At 35.2% G+C, this 20,336-nt stretch overlaps 1 protein-coding gene across 3 annotated transcripts in view; it reads right to left on the reverse strand.

The window, feature by feature from the left end:
• Positions 1-3,310: 3,310 nt before the first annotated feature.
• The window catches only part of si:ch73-335l21.1 (insulin receptor substrate 1-B), a 49,446-nt gene continuing 32,420 nt past the window's right edge, over positions 3,311-20,336 (reverse strand). For 2 of the 3 annotated variants that reach the window (XM_058780374.1, XM_058780373.1), the window contains exon 3: positions 3,311-4,351. In XM_058780374.1, coding sequence (XP_058636357.1) covers positions 4,344-4,351 — 8 coding nt within the window. In that variant the 3' untranslated portion in view covers positions 3,311-4,343. Of the gene's footprint in view, positions 4,352-7,448; positions 7,831-20,336 lie in introns of those variants that run through there. The other variant, XM_058780372.1, reaches the window with a different exon arrangement.

Raw genomic sequence — 20,336 nt, forward strand, 5'->3', positions numbered from 1 at the left:
ACCTACTGTAATGCATAGATCAATACGCAATAATTGTACTTTATAAGGAGATCGCGACTCGGGAAAGGCGCGTCTTGTGCACTCGCTTTGCAAATGTCAGCGATCGTATTGTTTTCGTCAGCATATGTTTGAAAATCTTAAGACATGTTATATTAGGAACTGTATTTAACGAAAATAAAGGCATTTATTTATCAAGAAAGAAAGAAAAATGTCAAAGAAATGTCAAAGAAATAAAAACGAAAATGAAACGAAACTAACAGCAGTTATTGAAAACCAAACTGAAGTAAAGTAATAATTATCAAAAATAAATAATCGCTTTCGATTATATACATATTTGACTGGCTTTTAGAGTTGTATGTGGGACAATAGGCTATTGCCATATCGAAATCTAAAATTTGAGCTTTTATACTGTAGCTACCAATCCTTCTAGACCTCAAAATGCGTTTTAAATGTCAGAATCAGAAAGAGCTTTATTGTCAAGTGTGTTTACACGCACAAAAACACAAGAAATTCGTCTTGGTGACAGGAGCATCCAGTGGAGAAAGTACAGAGAGAGTGTAGTCATGCATATAATTTAAGGTAATAGAGTGAAATATAAGGCTAATAATAAACAGAATAGACAATGCATTAAAAAACAATAACTATGGTAATAAAAATATAGATAAAATAGAATTATGAATGTGCAAATGTTTTAGGTTATGTACAACATAGGCCTATAGAGAAAATAGAAAGAATTATGAATGTGCTATTTTACAGATGAAAAGTTTTGAGAAGTTATGTACAGATGGACAGTCCTGAGATGTTAGGCTATGTATTGTTCAGGTGGAATATAGCCTGAGAGAAAAAGCCGTTCTTATGCTGTTCAGTAATGATTTATCTGTGTCCGAATGCAAGAACAGACACAATGTTTTAGTATTGAAGGCCAAAATAGATCTCAATTAGGCTAATTCATGCACATGCATGCTCTTGTTTTCTTCTGTGTAAGATGGCAGAAGTGATGCAACAGGAAACTGTAACTATAGTTTCTCGTGTGCACGCGATAGTTTCTCGTGCGCACGCGATAGTATCTCGTGGGCACGCGATAGTTTCTCGAGCGCACGCGATAGTATCTCGTGCGCACGAGAAAGTCTTCTTTTTTTTTTTTTTTTTGCCAATGTCCCTTTAGGGGCTCCGTAGGAATCAATCTATATAGTGTTTTATTTTTATATTTGTTCATTCAGTTTCTTGAATGCTCCTGCTAAATATGCCTATTGTACCTGAAAATAAAGCACTGTTTGTTTTATTTGTGTATTATGTGTATTTGTAATGTGTATCTTTGTTCTTATTTTTAATAGCAAAGATAAAATAATGACAAAGATTTTTTATCTTCGTCCACTTTGGCCTAAATATCCACCATTCTTTTTTAGATTTTGTTACCTTGAAAGGCTTTGTCTTTATAATAGGGAAATTATTTTAGCTGCACTCACACACAAAATAGTAAAACCAACATGACAAAGAATCGTGATAAAATTGTGAAATCGTGATATTTCGGGGAAAAAAATAAATAAATCGTGATATGATATTTTTGCCATATCGCCTACCCCTATTTTGCAGCATTGGCGGAGGGTAAACTAACCCCAGGATCAGGCTAAAAAGTAGCCTAATACACACATCATAAACCCATATATTTTAGGCAAGTAGCCTACCAGATACAGAGGTGTTATGTCATAAAATATTTAATTTAAAAACTTAATTTGTATTTAAGATCACAAATTAACAAAACATTGATAGTTACTAATTATAGCACTTCATTCCCACGGTTATTCAAACAGCGAAAAAATTATATACAGAAAAGAGGGTAAAGAGCATATAATTTTTTTTGAATGAATCTCTTACTTACCTGATACCTACATCTGCACTTCATTGTTTATGAAGAGAGAATTCGCCAGACAGTAGAATTTAGTCAGTGAGCTGCAGGCAAACTGAAAGCCTCTGATTGGCTATTACATTCATAAGCTCAACACAATCTTGTGTGATTGGTTAAAATGCGCAACGCTGAAGATATTGTGAAAAATATAGCAAATCTTTACAATTTATTTAAAAGATTAACACTTCATCCAGTATATATATTGGTTTGCCTGCCCTTTTTTGAAGCAGCTTGAAATTCTCAATATCACTGTCAAAAAAAAGTGTATTATATATTTGCTACAATCCCTATCAACGGGAACACAACACAGCTTTAGAATAGCTTTAGTAAAGTTCTCAAGGTTTCTTATGCAATGTCAGCCGTCCTCTCTCATCTTTCACATAATTTTAATGTGTAAAATACATTGTTAATAAGATCAATAAGGGATAGTGCCCCCCAAGATGAAAAGTTTTTCATCATTTACTGACCCTCATGTCCTTTTAAACCTGTGACCATTTTTTTCTATTGAACACAAAAGCAGATATTTTGGAAAACGAGTGTTGTTTTGTTCATACAATGAAAGTTGACAATGTTTGGATCTCAACGTCTTCAAAATATCTCCCTCTTTGGATGAACTATCCCTTTAATAAAGGTCAACACATTTTGCCTTGTAACTCCAACCTCTCAAAGACTTCAGTGATATTGGAAACATGTGTGTTCTGAATGTATTTGGGATAAACAAGTATTATTCAGTAATACTCTTCAGCTTGATGTGATTAACCTGCGGTCTGATCGTTGAAATCTATTATCCTATAGGATTTGAATGATAATTATGTGGGATTCCCCTTTTGATAAAAGGAGCAACTGGTTATGATCATTGTGTATTTGTATTACAGGTTGTTTTGTGTGTTCGACCAGCGCAGTCTGGATTCAATAAACACTATTTGTTCCATTTGTATCCAAGCAATCACACGTCAGGATGGAACATCCTGAAACAGTTTAGCAAAGAGTCAGGAACAAACACACTATATATGCACACACTAGCGCAAACACAACCCTCAGACTCTTAAAATCATAAACATTCATATCAAGCAAAATGTGTATTTCTTAAAGAAATAGTTCACTCCCTCAAGTTGTCCCAAACCTGTAACAGTTGCTGGTAGCTATTGATTTCCATAGTTTTTTTTTTTTCTATACTATGGAAGTCAATGGCTACCAGCAACTGGTTACCAATATTCTTCACAATATCATCTTTTGTGCAGAAGAAAGTAAGTCATACAGGTTTGGAACAACATGAAGGTGAGTTAATAATGACAATCATTTCAATTTTGGGTCAACTATCCCATTAAATTAATTCAGAAGAAAATCTTTAAAAGACATACTCATCATAATATAAAGTAAAAAAATAAATACATGAGAGAATCATGTTTTTAACACTCCTGTTTTTATTTGACCACTGTTGGCCAGCAATAGGTGTTGCTGTGATACAGTGTGTGGGGTTAATTCCCAAATTATATCCTTTACACTCCCCCATTCTGGACTATCCCTGGTATAGTCCAGTGTGGATTGGGTCAGCTAGCATCCTTGCGTGCCAGTGGAGGTAAGCTACCGCAGGACACCATCACAGAAGCACCCCACCCATAGAGTAAAAATAGATGCTTAGTGTCACTGAGCCAAACGTCTGTTACTGGTTCCTTTCAGGACACTACTGTGAAGAGAGCAGAAGGAAGAGAGACAGAAAAAGACAGGCACTTAAGTACTAATGCATGGCTAGAACATGTCACGCATGGGGTGTAGGGAGTGGAGAAAGGAACAGGGAGGACGATGAACTAGTCAGTCAACAGATGTGTGATGCTAGGTTAGCTAAATACCATGATGAACACCATTTGAGAATCATAATTACTTAATCTTCATCATTTTCTCCAGAAGCAGTACCATCAGCGTTGTTGACATCTTGCCGCAACGCTTTCAAAGACCCACTTTTCCAGTCTGTTTTTACATCAAATTAAAGAACAAGCACGTCAATCAGTGCCTGAATAATTGAAAGTCTATATTCAGAAAGCGGCAATCAAAAACAAGAGGCACTTTTTGTGGACGCATAATATGTTCAACAATTGTGAATCATTGAATCCTTTTTGTGAATACTGGACACAAACTGTTCAAGCTTCTGTTGAATGTCAAAGGTCATTGTTATTGGCTCCACTGCCTTCATTCTCCTCTCTGATTGGTTATTGTGCTTGTCTGTTGAGAGTCCGGAGAGCACAGGCAGTTGTTGCTCTTCTCGTTTGGCACATGTTCCCGTTGGCTGCAGCAGCCAATCACTGCAGATGTCTTTCGAAAGTGCTTGCGAAGATTGTTGGGCTTTGTGCACACACCTTACTCTGTGTTTCTGCTCTGCATTCAGGTGCACGGGAGAGCGCCAGCGTTCTGCTTCCCAGAATTCCATGTTGCTGCAGCATCAACATTCTGAAAAAGACAAAGTAGATGTTGAATATTCTAATATAAATGAGTGGTAGTGTTAATTTAGTATTACTGATATACTATTATAGTTATTGATAACATTGTAATAATTTTGTTGTGGTTTTGTATTAGATTTGATGTATTTTTTAGGTTTTAACATATTTTATCTATTTTATTTAGTTTTGGTTAACGATGATAAACCTGATCAGGGAAGATTCTGATTTTTTTTTTTTTGGACAAATATACAATACATTGAGGCTGCTACATTTTGATGTCTGCTATGAATAAACCTGCAGTCTAAGAATAAGGCGAACTGAAACTCTGGATGAGAGGTCTTGTTACTGCACACTCTTCAGTGATTTCCAGCAATTGCAGGAAAATCAATAGTTATGTTCTGTTGCAGCTGTTCTTATCAGAATAACTATTTGCATATGCATCATGGCATTGAGTTGTACAGGGTTAAATGGCCTTGATGTCATGATGATGTATAATAAGACCATATTGCCATGGAAATGGAAATGCATTTATGAGAGGTGAACAAGGTCACACTTAAGTCACATGCAGGTTTAACACCCACATACATGCATAAGACAAAATATGCATGTTCAAGTCACTTAATCAATCCAGCGTGCGTCACTTCTTGGTCCACAAACGTGGCCCCCGGCATAAAAAACAATCACTACAGAATAACAAATTGATGGCCTTTATTCATGTCTCTCCCTCTGCCTAGTATCCTTTAATTTCCGTCCATTATTGTGTTCTTTGTAAAGAGTCAGAGTAATTTGGATAAACATGCACAGCAGAGACAACAACTAATTTAGAGGGAACACTGAACATTTTAAAAAGTCTAAATGGACAGCTTTAATGGGTCTGATAGCTTTTTGGTTTTAATTTCTAAGGGAACACACAAAATGAACCAATGTGTACCTTTAATGCACTACAGGTACATATATTGCTTTACATATAAGCACCAGCATATGAATAAATATACACTAATTATAAGGACAGTCCTGAACAAATCAGACACTTAACCAGACACAAAAACAAATGTTGATTAATTGATTGATGGCAAATGAGACATACACTAAATTATTAGATTAAATTAACATTTTGTTTACAAGGTTATTTATTCCTAATTCACTAAAAATAATACAAACAGAAGACATGTAATAATAATGCTGATAATCTCAAAATTGATTGAATTGAATTAATCAGCTTGGCTGATATAATGGTCTATCACTAGTCGAGACATTATACAACATTTAATATTTGATATCCACAAATTTACCACACCCATTCTGTACAAAACTATCTTCTAATGCAGACTAACAGAGGAGGTTTTATATGTGTATGGAACCTTTGTGTTAATTGTTGCCCCCCCCCCCCAAAAAAACAAACAAACATGACTATGACAGCATAAACCAACAGGTGAAATATCAGCTAAATCAAATATCAACAGTATGTGATTTTATTTTCTATATTAAGTTGCTATTGATGTACTAAAAAAATGACGTTTTGACGAAGGGGAAGTAAACTAAATTATTATTGATGACCTGAAAATTGACCAATGTTCCTTTTCCTTGTTGCTCTCAATTTTCTAGTCTTGGCTCTAATTGTAAAAAGGTTGCCCTGCCACCTCTGCTCCTCACTGTGCACAGCTATATTTAGTCCCTCCAGAACAAGTTGTTCCAACCAGAACACAAAGAGACTCAATCAGAAAGAGAGAGAGGAGAAGGCAGAAATCAGATGAGCATCAATACACCAACAATTGGCAATGCACCTAAATTTAGCACCTAAAACACAAATTATGCTGGTGACAGGTCATGCTAGCCTTTTTCTGCAGCAAAAGCAGAACATAGAGATTTCACTATACTACTTACTGTGTAGTACAATTAAAATAAATGATATAGTATAACTATATATGGTATAACTTGTTTGCACCTTTATACATTTCTCAGTTTATAATCAATGGTGGCGCTTCAAAACCCGAAGGAGTAGAAAGTGTGCATACTGTTAAAAATTCCTCTCATCACAATGCTAACTACTTAATGCTAACAGCCCTAGTTTGGACATGACAGCTACAGTGCTGCAGGTAGAAAGCCATTTCCTGCACTAAGAGCCGTAATGAGATGAGACCACAGGTCCATCCATCCATCCATCTCTCTCATTTCATCACGTATCCTGCCATCCGTACACTGATCAATTTAACAATGCCTCTGGGACATCTCTCTCCCTCTCTTCCCCCTCTCTCACTGTCTGCTCTGTGACATGTTTTATGTTTTATCTGTCTGTCTGGGTCGGCATATATTAGCTCAGTGTGAGTGTGAGTACAGTTCAGCATGGGGAGAGCATCTGCCGACTGTGTGAATGATGTCTGTATATTTTAGAGTTTTATTAACTGATTTAATGTTAATACACCAACCAAGCTGAACTACTAGAATCTACTAGAAATTTTTTTTTTTTAATTAAATTAACTTGAGTAAAATGATGTTAAACTTAAATTAGGTATTAAGTTTGGAGTAGTATTTCTTTACAAATGAATGCTTCAGAAAGAATGCATTAAATCAATCAAAAGTGACAGCAAAGGCATTTGTAATATTACGACTTATATTCAAAATAAATGCTGTTCTTTTGAACTTTCTATTTATCAAAGAATCTTATTTAAAAATAATAATAATAATAATAATAATGAATCACAGTTTCAAAGAAAAAAAGCAGCACAAAATATTGGCAATAATAAGAAATGCTTCTTGAGCAGAAAATCAGCATATTAAATGATTTCTGAAGGATCACATGACACATAATGATATATAAAAATTCAGGTTTGCATCACAGGAATAAATTACATATTAAAATAAATTAAACTAGAAAACAGTTATTTTAATTTGCAGTAATATTTCAGAATATTACTGTACTGTATTGTTAATCACATAAATGAAGCTTGGTGAGCATAAGAGACCACTTTCAAAAACAATAAAAATATATATATATAAAAAATCTTATATATATATATATATATATATATATATATATATATATATTAAATATAAAATGAAAACTAAAAAAAATTAGAATATTAGAATTGCAATTATTTTACTGTGTATGTCGGCATGCGTTGATGATGAGAGGCCTTAAATAGCATTCTGACATATAGTATGTAATGCCTCCTGTGTATGAAAGCATGTATGGACAGCTATGTGTGTCTCTGAGTGAGAGAGTATGTGACATGCTGATCTATCTTCTGCTCAAGTATGTGATTGACGTTACCTTTTCATCCCCTGAGGTTGTCAATCACTGACCTGCATCACATCAAATTTAAGAGTGACACGACGATATGTTTATCCAGGAGTATGTATGTGTGTGTGCCATTCAATAGGGTCTTACAACACTGACATGAAACAACAGCTGTGAAAGTTCAACACACACACTTCACGGAGAATGTCTTCTGAGAAAACATGTGGCTGAAGTCCATCACATATCAAACACTGAAACAAAGAGCAAGATAGATCAAGAGAATGAGTAAATGAATGACTTTAAGAAAGTTTAAGGAAGGAGTCTTGAGTCAGTATGCGTGTGTGTAATGCAAATGTAAAGTACATGAAAATCTGTGTGCTTGTGAAACGAGGAGGAATCAGAAGCACTCTACTGGAGCAAAGCTTTACATCCTCTACCTCTTTAGTGTTCATTTATTTAATATTTTTGAATACACGTATTCAAAATGTTCATGAGACTTTAGTGCTCTTAGCTCTGCTGAACTCATGTTTAAGTCCATACGCCACAAAATGCTGTAACTTGTCACCTAAAATCAACAGAAAACGTGAAAAAATTCTGCATTTTCCATCAGGGCCCAGTGAAAACCCAACAACGAGCTCTAAACTAACAAACACTCTTTGCTGACTCATCTGTACCATCTCTCTCTCGCTCCTCAGGATCAACCACTTTTTGCCAAACGTCTTTGCAGAAACATGCAACATAAATCATAGTTTGAATGTCTCTTTCTCCAGGCATAATACTGTATAATACAGCGCAGCAATAATGTCATTGTATAATTACCTTGAATATCTCAATGCAGCCCACTAAAATTAAATGACATCTATACCCATGACATGCAGCATATTCGGTGTCTTGTGAAGTGAGCGATCTGAGATCTCAGTTCTGCTGACTGCTGTGCCCTTGGGCTTGACGTTTAACCCCGGGCTGTTTCAGAGAGACAGTCTTTGCAGTTAGTGCACATTTAGCACATGCAGCACAGACACATTTTAATAAAACAGTCTCAATAATCATAAAAATGCTACACTTTGGGGTCAGTAAGAGAGAAATTGATACTTTTATTCAGCAAGGATGCATTAAATTGATCAAAAATGACAGTAAGGACATGTAAAACAAAATTAAAATAAAAAGCTGTTCTTTTGAACTTTTCACTCATCAAATATCATCAAATACATTTACACATTTATGAGCTTAATAAAAACACCCTGCAGTTGTACCTTTGGTGTACTAATCTGGTATAATTAAAGTCTGCTAAATTGTAACAACTAATTTTGTACTTAATGCACTTTAATTGTGAGAAAGTAGTGTTGAGGTCCAACAACCTCAAATATATTTGATTGTGCTAAAGTGGAACTATTGCAAGTATAATTTAGGTACACTTTAAATAACTTGCTTTTAACGACTGATATTATAATTAAAATGGTTGTTTTAAATTGTAGTAATATTTCACAATACAACTCTTTCTACTATATTTTTATTTAAATAAACGCAGCCTTGGAAAGCATAAGAGATTTCATTCAATAACTCTATTCATCATTCAAAAACAACATTCATACAAAAAAGTCTTACTGACCCCAACTTTTTGAATGGTACTGTATGTATATGGGTTAAGTTAAAAATACTCTGTGGACAAAACTGTTCAGAAGTCCACTGAGTCTGATCAAACACCTTTTTAGAGATGACCTTAAAGATACAAGTGATAAAATGTAACTAATGTGTTGCTTTAAGAATAAAACAACAACAGCCGTTGTTTGGAGAATCTCTGCACCCAAATTCTGGCCCTTTCAATAGGAATCCATGTGATCAGGAATTTTGTGTGAGGGCAAAAGATTTCTCCATGCAGATTATGCATCGGGTTCAAGCTGGTCAAGTAATCAAGCTAACCGACAGAAAGCTGCTTGGTTTGAAATTATATGAGCTGAGTGTCATACATTGCTACACTACTGACAATGAATATTTTTTGCTTGCAAAATTTCACAGAAAATTTGCTTAAATGACTAGAATCTTACATGTAGTAATCATAATTAACATTATACAAAAACACTAGAAGTCTATGGTACTTTAGACAGCTAAGAAAATGTGTACTACAATGTAAACATAGTAAAACAAAAGGCTTAAATACGGCCATACAAAACGGTGTTTTATGAAATTTAAAAATTGCCAGTAGTTTCCTGTAAGGGGTAGATTTAGGTGAAGGGCAATAGAAAATATGGTTTGGTCAGTATAAAAACCATTACGCCTATGGAGAGTCCCAAATCAAGAGTGTGTGTGTGTGTGTGTGTGTGTGTGTGCGTGTGTGTGTGAGAATATGTGCACACAGTAGGAAGAGTTTTGCTCTGGGTATTAAAAGGACCCAAGAGTAAGTGGCACATTTATTGAGCAATGCTGACTGAGCCCTTTCAGAGCTTCAGTTTTGGACTGAATTTGTCCCCACACACACACACACACACACACACACACACACACACACACACACACACACACATGTCTGGTTTGCTATCCTTGTGTGGACTCTCCATAGGTGTAATGGTTTTTATTCTGTACAAACTGTATGTGCTATTGCCCTACACCAACCCTACACCTAACCCTACCCCTTACAGGAAACTTTGTGCATTTTTAGATTTTCAAAAAAACACCATTTAGTATGTTTTTTAAGCCTTTTGAATTACGGGGACATAGGCAGTGTCCTCATAAACCACCTTCAAATTGTAATACCTCTGTCATACCCATGTCATTATACAAATTTTGTCCCTGTAAACCACAAAAACCAGTACACACACACACACGCACACACACACACACACACACTCTCTCTCTCACACACTCTCACACCAGTTTACTTGGCTTTAAATATGTTTAAATTAGTAAAAGCTAAACCAAACAGCTTTAGAATTTTTAGAAAAACAACATGATTTGGTTTATATATTAATCATTTCTCCAAATGAGAACCCTGAAGGGAAGTTTTGTCAGATTTAGCTCAATTTGTCCCCAAAGTATAGCTAAATAAACACACACAGGCACATACCCTTGAAAGCATGCCAGAATACAGGTCCAAAATGCTGCCTGATCAAATGACTAATTATTAATAGGCACTTGCTTCTCTAGTTTTTTCCTTCCTGTCATCCTCCTCTCTTTCTCTTTCACTGTCATTCCCCCTTTCCCCTGCAAGTTTAAGGTTTCACTCTGTAATTTTATTCTGAAGAGCTTCAGTGAGAATTTGTGGCTAAGTGCCTGTCTGGTCAACACACATACACACAGGGCAACAGGCAGCGGAAAATATTTATTCATGAGCAAAACAGAAAAGACTGTGTCGTCCCTGGCTCATCTCTAAATGAGGGATGAACAACCAATACATTCTGTCTTTCTTCCACTGCTTGTACGTTTCTTTTCAGTTATCTGTCACCTTAACAGGCGTCACACAATTAGACAAAGATTTTGGACTGATATCATGATTTCACTGATTTCACAATAGGCTCTGGCATCCATGCAATCCTATGTATGACAAACGGATTAGAAAACAGATGAATGTATAGAAAAACACGTATTTGGACACTGAAGCCACACTTACATGAATTTCCTCAATTAATACAATTTCAAAACAAGTCAAGTCAAGTCAAGTCACTATTATTTGTATAGCGCTTTTAACAATGCAAATTGCATTAAAGCAGCTTTACATCAGCTTGATATAAAGCTGGGTGGCTTTATATCAGCTTTACAGTATTTAGACGTGGAAACAGTGTGTCGAAATAGTGTCATTCTCCTCTGGCCAGACAAAATCAGCAGTTTAAATCTAGGCTAAAGCAGAGTCAGATTGTGCAGAGGACTCATCTGGTTCCTGTGGTGCCATGTGCAATCAAACAATATTTTTTGTCAGAACTAAATGATTAACTCTTGAATGCTAAACTAACCAAATAGTCGCAATGGCATTTTTTGTGGATTTAATCCCTCAACTTTACATTAAATTAAGAAAAATACTTATATATTTATTCTATATACTATATATTTATATAATGTTTTTAGTTTGACAAACGAAAAGTGTGCTTGTGCTGTTTTTTTTTTTTTTTTAAACTAATGCAATGACATACACTAGTATTCAAAAGTTTGGGGTCTCTTACTACGGCTGCATTAATTTGATGAAAAATACAGCAATATTGTGAATTGTAATTACAATTTAAAATATTTGTTTCTATTTTAATATATATTAAAATGTAATTTATTCCTGTGATGGCAAAATTGAATTTTCAGCATGATCCTTCAGAAATCTTGTCTTATGCTGATTTGCTGCTGAAGAATGTTGAAAACAGTTGTGCTGCTTAATATTTTGGCACAATTTTTGATGAATAGAAAGTTCAAAAGAACAGCATTTATTTGAAATAGAGATTTAAAATAGAGACTCTCACTTTTCAATCAGTTTATGCAATTTATTCAAGTTTTTTTTTTTTTTTTCATAAAGGGAAAAAAACTTGCTGACCCCAAACTTTTCAACAGTAGTGTATACACATTTTAAAGTGTGGCTTAAGTGTTCAGATACTATTTGGGGCTGCTGGATGTTGAAAAGAGAGACTGAAAGGCTGGGAGGTAATACAAGAACATTTCTTTTTTGTCTTGTCAGGGTGGCTCATAAAGCATGTCATATAAGCCCTCCAGTATTTAACCTGCCAACACACACACACACACACACACACACACACACACACACACACACACACGGACAAGCACACAAACCCACACAGAAACACTTGATGAATGACACAAACATCATTCACAGAAACAGAGAGAGAGACGCTGTCACATAGATCAGATTAGAAAAACACACTGAGCAGAATCAGCCCAGGTATGGCATGTTTAATATAATATGTAAAAGTGCTGAGTGTTTGTTTTCACACGCACTCACACGCACACGCACACACACACACACACACACACACACACACACACACACCGCCTCCTGGGTCACTGGGTTTAATCTCCACTTTTTTGATGATGAGATGCTGCAACACCATTTATCCCTCTGGAAGTTTAAAACCCTGCGTAGTATGTGCGTGACTGACTGTTTGTTTGTGTGAGTTTGTGCGTATGAGAAAATGTAGCCTTCCTGTTCCCTTTTAAATAAAAAAACATAAATGCACACAAAAACACAAACAAGACTTTAGACTTTTTTTAGAGAGAGAGCGTGGACAGTAATTACAGAGGGAGATGTAAAGATGGAGAACATGCAGAAAGGAATAAGGGATGAGCAATGCTGACGCACATGTTGAGGTAAGCAGCTAGCTGATGTTTTTGAACGTCTGTACGTCACTCCTCAAGCCCTTCGGTCACTGCATATTCAAACCAGAAAGAGGAAGAGAGCAAACTGAGAAAAAAGAGATAGAAAGAGGGAGAGGAACAGACAGAAATAGAGATAAAACGGGAGAACCAAGACGGCTGAAAGATTAAAAGAGCTGCAAAGAAATGAAGCGAGGGTTGAAAGAGAATGTAGAACAACAGAAAAAGATGTGAAGACGCAAGGCTGAGCATCATTTTTTATTATAGGCATAGTTCAGGCAAAAAATAAAATTTTGTTATTATTTGCTTCCCCTCATGTCATTATAAACAGGTACTGTTTGCTGTTATGTGGAACATAAAAAGATGCTCTTGAACTGTTTTGCTGTCGTTTCTGAATTTGGGCATAGCTAGATGTGAGCTTTGGTTATAGTTAATAAATAAATGCAATTTATTCCTCTGAAGGCAAAGCTGAATTTTCAGTATCTATGTCTTTAGTGTCACGTGATCCTTCAGAAATCATTCTAATATGAAATATCTATACTAATATAAATATCTTACTGACCCCAAATCATCTAAATATACAATGTACCGTGTAAATGCAAAAATGTTACATTTCAAATCATACAAAGTTGTCAGAATCATTTAAATAACATAAGCAAGTATGCTGTTTTTCCCCCTTTTTGAAGTGCCCCAAACTGTCATTGTCTTGCAAGAGCTGTGATTCCTCCAGAAATGTCTAGTTCATGCACCACTGAAAACAACATCTGATTTGGAGGGGCATGTGGGTGCTATTCAGAATTCATTTTTGGGTGATCTATCCCTTTAAGTCTCTGACAGGTTGACACTCTGAACATTTATACACTGTGCAAACAGCCAGAGTTCTGAGAAAACAGCAGCTTCTGTTTGTGAGACTGTCACATTCGGACTGGAGCGCTGGGGAGAGACAGGTTGATTTAGTTAATTGAATGTATGGGAGTGTTACATAATTTAGCCTGAGGCCCAGTCTGTTCTTTTAGCTCCCAACAAGCTTAAACCAGCCTTCAATGGCTACACTCACAGAACACAATCCATCTTACAAATCCACAATGTACAACTTGACATACTGATCTACTGTGGCTGCATGAATGAGCATGCACACATAAACGTTCAGATTATTGTGGCTTTGATTGGTATGATTAAGATTATGATAACATTCAATAATTCATTACATTTCTAAAATGTAATCTAGTCTACAATATTTAACAATTTACAAAAACAAACAATGTATACAACAAAATTTGATAAAAATGGTAATTTTATACAAGAGATAAAGCACACATAAATAAAATGTATTGTTATAAAAATATTACAGCATCAACATTAATAGTTATAATTAATAATAATATTATAATACATATTTTGTTATATTATCTATTTTATATTAAAATCTAAATATTTAAATCAATTATTATAATTATATATTTTATTTTTCAATTATTATTATTAACAGTAATAAAGCAAAATATTTGTCAAATTAATTGCTTTGCTGTCTTGCTCACACACTCACACACACGCTAAACGCCAGACTGTGGGAAAAATGATTCATTAGCAGACTTTAATCAGTTTTGTTTCCCAAAGGCCCAGTAGCCATAAGCTCTTTACACACAAGCCTAGTTAAAAGTGGAATTGAACAGCAAGAAAAAGTATGTATAGTTTGTGTGTGCTCACGTGTTTGGTGTTTACATTTGTGTGTTTGTGCAGAGAAGGCCAGATCACATCTCTAGAGTATGAGCATACGATTGAGGAGGGTGGTCATGGACAAAGACAGAATTGAGCAACTGAACTCTGAAACAGAATTAGAAACATTAAGCAATATCAAACATTGCAAAAGAACAGGAAAAATAAACTGCTCCAGCAAAAGAGAGTCACGATGTACTGCACAGGGATATTAATGTTCATAACAAAAACTTCCAATCATATTGCTGGAAAAAAAACCTGCCTAAGATGGTTTGCTGGTTTTTGTTGGTTTTTACTGGTCTTGCTGGTCTAAAAGCCTGCCCAAGCTGGTCTTCCACTGACCAAGCTGCTCTCCCAGCTTTCTCGGTTGACAAGTGCTCAAAACCTCTCAGCACAGAACAGACCAGCCTGACCGGGTTGAGAGACTAGCTAAGCATCTTAGGCTGTTGGCAATAATTTTGTGCACTTAAATGGCAAGTTTATGAAAAGCCTGCTCAGATAAGGAAAAACAATTGAAAGCTGCCAAACAAACAAAAACTAAATGCTCTAGAATTTTTAAAAGAGTGGTTTGTCTGTAACTTTTTTTGCATCTTCAGCAAGAATGTAGTATCTTCAGCAAGAAAGTATCAGCAGCCTCTCAAATTGTTTTAGAATTAATGTATCTCATTAAATATCCAGAAAAAATAGTAATAGTGTATATAATAACTTTTGATACATTGATACAGAAGAGAAAGGGAAAAACTGGGTTTAAAGAAATGTAGTAATGTCTTTTTTTAATGACACTTATTGTGTAGGTGAGTATAATCTAATTAGTGCTCTTTTATAGACCTGTAAACCCACACTCAGACACACAAACACACATAATCTAAGACCGGAAGTCTAAACAATATCTAAATTAAGCCATCTAACAAGATTAAGAAAATACAAAGAGAAGAGACAGTCAGAGAGGCTATGTGAGCTGATTTTAAAGATCACTGTTGAAATCCCGTTGACTGCTGAACCAGTTTGTTCCTGCAAGAACATCTTTAATGAAAGAAAAACCTTTGGTGCAAAATAGGCCCGCACACACACACACACACTACTGTTCAAAAGATTGGGGTCAGTAAGATTAACAAAATGCATACTTTTATTCAGCAAGGATGCATTAAATTGACCAAAAGTGGCATTAAAGATATTTACAATGTAACAATATTAAAATACAAATATAGTAAACTATAAGCATAGTAAAAATATTACAAAATTTTTTTTTCAAATCATCTTGAAAAAATATTAAGTAGCACAACTGTTGTCAACATCAGCATATTAGAATGATTTCTGAAGGATCAAGTGACACTAAAGACTGGAGTAACTATCCTGAAAATTCAGCTTTGCCATCACAGGAATAAATTACGTTTTAAAATATATTCCAAAAGTAAACAGCCATTTTAATTCTGAATATTTGACAATATTACTATTTTTTCTGTATTTTGTAGTAGTTTAGTGTTCACAAACTAGGTTACAATCATTAGATTTTGTTTTACCTGTATAGTTTTTAGTTGTATTTTTACCTGTGGTGATTTTAGTATCATTCTTGTACTTTTAGATAGTTTGCAGTGTAAAACTTGCATGTGCTTTACATTTCCTGGAACAGCATTCACATTAAAACCATTTATGCATTTGGCAGTGACAAATTAATCAAATGAATATTAGTTAAAGACTTAAAAGCAATGTTTTCTATTCCGTTTCACTCTGTCTAGCTGTTGCAAAAACGTGTCTTATCTAAAGTCCCCGAAATAAATTTGAATATGTGAACCTGAAAACAGTCTGATTATACAGACTTCTTTAAGAGAGATTAGTCATCTTCACTTCTTGTCCTTCATTCAACCCACCCAACAAGTGAATTTTAAATATGTGTCCCTAATGCAAACACACTTGCATCTACAACTGCAGTAAGAGATCTAATCTACTGTGTTTTTTTCACTCGGGGTGTGTGAATCTCAACAGAAGTGCTTACTGAACAATGCCATGACCTGAAGAGAGATGGAACTAGGAAAAGACGAACAGCACTGAACACACACCCTAACATGCCCTAAGTAATGGGAGCGGGTCTTTCCATTACCTTTAACCTGTGAAACTAGATCTGAAGAAGACTATGTTTACTCCAGTTTCAGCAAAAACACACACACACAAATGCAAATTTTTCTACAAGCCCATAAGTTTTAGAGAGAAACACAGTCATTTTGCTTCCAACGCAGTCCTGTACCCATAACATCAAGCCTAAATAGAAATAGCGAAAAAAAAAAAAAAAATGCCCTGACAGACCCGTGTGCCCTTATTCCTCCTTTCCTTTTCTTATCTGTCCATCGTTCTGTCTTGGCTGTCTCAGCTGACACCCTCACTCTCAACGGAATGAGCCCTGTCAGGTCTGAGATAAAGAGATTATTCACACACACACACACACGCTCACACATGCACTTAATGGAAATGTACCATTCCTCTCTGAGATTGCGATGATCGGTCGATTTGAAATTGTCAGCTGATTTTAAAACAATGCTCAAGACAGACTCTCTCACTATATCTTGTGATAACATTTCTTGATCTTGTATACTGGCAGAATGTTTTTTTTGTATTACTATCAAAGTTAGAATTAACACTGCCAAATTTGCTGTATAATTTCTAGCTTTTATTAAAATTAGGCTTATTTAATAAACAATATTTTTTGTAAATTTTCTAAACAAAAGTAAATATCTAATGAAAAATATAAATGCATTTATTCTTATGGATATAAAGATGATTTTCCTAAACATACAATGTGTGTATATATATATTTTACTTTTAATATTATATATTTTTTCATATTGTGAATTAGCACATAAGTTATAACTCTGATTTAAATATAACTTTATTAGAGTAAAATTAACAATATTCAATTTAACTCCATCAATGTTGAATTAACATGGCAAAGTTTGAATAATTTCTAAATTATGCTTAAGCCTTAAACAAATATTTTTGTAACTTCTCTTTGTAAATGAGTTAAATATAGTTCTCAAAAATACAATGCAATTTTTTTCTGTGGTGAAAATATTGGCAAAAATAAATCTGAACTACTGACCCAATGAGGTCAGAAGAAATAATCCTTGTTTTTAAGCCCTGAAATAATAATAAAAAAAGATTGCATGGGTGGATGACAAAAGAAAGAGGTGAAGAAAAGTGCCAGAGGAAAAAAGTGGACAAAAATAGAAAAGATGTTCTGAAACAAGCAATAAAACGGCAGAGAAACTTGAGCAAGAACTCTCTGTGAAGTCACAGAGGCATGGTCAAATGTGTCTCCATGGCAACCGTGTGTATCTCTGTTTCTTTGACGCAATAAGATGGCAGATCAAACTCGAAAACACTCTAACTCTTGTTCTTTCTCTCTGGCTCCACATCGAAATACTGGCTCCTTACTGCCGTGTCGTGAGTCATTGTTTGGCCTTGGTCTGCATTGTGCTATAGAACTATTGAAATAAAACTGAATGAGCATCATATGGGTAAATGCTGTAGGTAAAGTGCAGCAGGACTTTCAAATGCATATTTAGTTCTAGAAAATGCCATTGAACATTCTTCCACAGAAAAGGGTGAACGTATGATATGATTCACCCATGTGTGCACAAGCCGTTTCAATCGCTAAAATTTGTTCAAATATAAATGCAAGCTAGTTCATAAGCCTGTTGCACAAAATTATGTGTTTTTGCATTACTGTGGAAGAAAACCTCAGGGCTCAGTTACCTGTGCAATTAAAAGTATAGTTCACCCAAAAATGAAAATTCTGTCATTAATTACTCACCCTCATGTCGTTCCAAACCTGCAAGACCTTCGTTTATCTTCGGAACACAAATTAAGATATTTTGAAATATCTTACTCTTGTGAACACATAGCAAAGACTGACATGGAAGAGAAGAAATTATTGAATAAAGTTGTTGTTCTTGTTTTCTTTGCACACAAAAAGTATTCTCGTAGCTTCATAAAACGTTGAACCACTGATGTCACATGGACTATTTTAATGATATCCTTACTATGTTTCTGGGCCTTGAACGTGTCAGTTGCGTTGCTGTCTATGGGAGTGTCAGAAAGCTCTCGGATTTCATCAAAAATTTCTTAATTTGTGTTCTGAAGATGAAAGAAGGTCTTATGGGTTTGCAAAGACATGAGGGTGAGTAATTAATGACAGAACTTTCATTTTTGGGTGAACTATCCCTTTAAATCAGATGTGCTATTGACAATTCAACTAAATTTAACAAATTTGCTCAGCAAGATTCTATTCACCCTGCTGCTTCGACGCAAAGAACGAAAAACAGATAGTATTTTTTATAAAATGAACTCCAATAATAACTGTTTACAGTGTAGAACAAGATACAGCACCTCATGTGAAAACAGCTAAGAATGCAATGTGACATTTTACATCAATGCATAAAATAAAGCTTGCATATGCAGAAGCCTTTGCAATGACATCCTTGCATACATATGTTTTAGGCATAAATCTCACTCTCTTTTTCCCTTTCCCTCTCCCTTGCTCTGCTTAAAACAGGGATTGAGTTGTCTATTCATCCTTTACGCACTAAAATCCTCCCATTTCCTCTCTCTCCGTGCAGTCAATGGGAGATTAAGCGTCAAAAGCCAGTAGCCCTGGGCTCGAGCTGATGCTACTCTCACACACACACTAACCGTGCAATAAACTCACAGCTGGGCACTTGTATAATACATTTACTGCTGGGCACGCACCCAGACACACACTTTGCACAATCTGTGTGTGCAGGTTTAAACTCTACCCTGTTCGTTTTATTCTGCTAAAAAACTGCAACTCTACAATCACTTCTGCTGAGTTAAGCAGGCCTGCCGAACAGACGAGCGGAGGCACAAAGCAGCCATGCGGGTGGAGTGGGTGGGGGAGGGCCGTAGCACCTAGCCTCTAAGGATTGTGGGTATAGCTGCAGGTGGAGCGGGGTCAGTTCAGTATTACAGACAGATGTAGCGACTTTGACGTAATCACTGTCTGAGCATAGACGCAATACTACATACACAAATATTACATAACCACATCACTGGAATTAAACTAAAAAAATAAATATACACGTAAAAAAATAAACAAACATTATTAAAAAAAGTTATATATATATATATATATATATATATATATATATATATATAGTTTTTTTTTTTTTGGTAAAGTATGCAGATGACACTGTTATTGTTAGTGAGCTTCAGGGCAATGAGATTATTGATGACATTATAAAGTGGTGTGAGGAGTCCAATTAAACTTATCTAAGACAAAATACATGATTATTTATTTCAGGAAACAAGCCCACCCACATGAAGTTACATCTATTAAAAGTAAATAGAATCTGTGCAATCTTACAAATACCTTGGGACCATCAGTTCTTCCGCAGTATCACGCAGCAGAATAATAGTCCTCCGCTGCTGCAGTTGTACAGATTCTTAACGCATTTATTGCAGCTAAAAAGATATCAATTTAATTCTTTGCATCAGCTGGGCATGGCAGGGTATGATATGACAGCTGTCATAGCCTACCCTGCTCACCCAGTAAGTCTGTTTGTTTCTTTGTTTAATTCATTCATTCATTCATTTCAAAATGAATATTTTAAACACTAAGACAAAAAGGAAAGAATTGGCTTGGGTATGTATAGGCCTATAATATTCATGCAAGACCTGTCATTCTGTCTGACAACCGGAGAACAACAGATATTAAATAGCCTACAGTTAA

Source organism: Onychostoma macrolepis, chromosome 07 (genome assembly GCF_012432095.1).
Source record: "Onychostoma macrolepis isolate SWU-2019 chromosome 07, ASM1243209v1, whole genome shotgun sequence".
NCBI classification, from domain to species: Eukaryota; Metazoa; Chordata; class Actinopteri; order Cypriniformes; family Cyprinidae; genus Onychostoma; species Onychostoma macrolepis.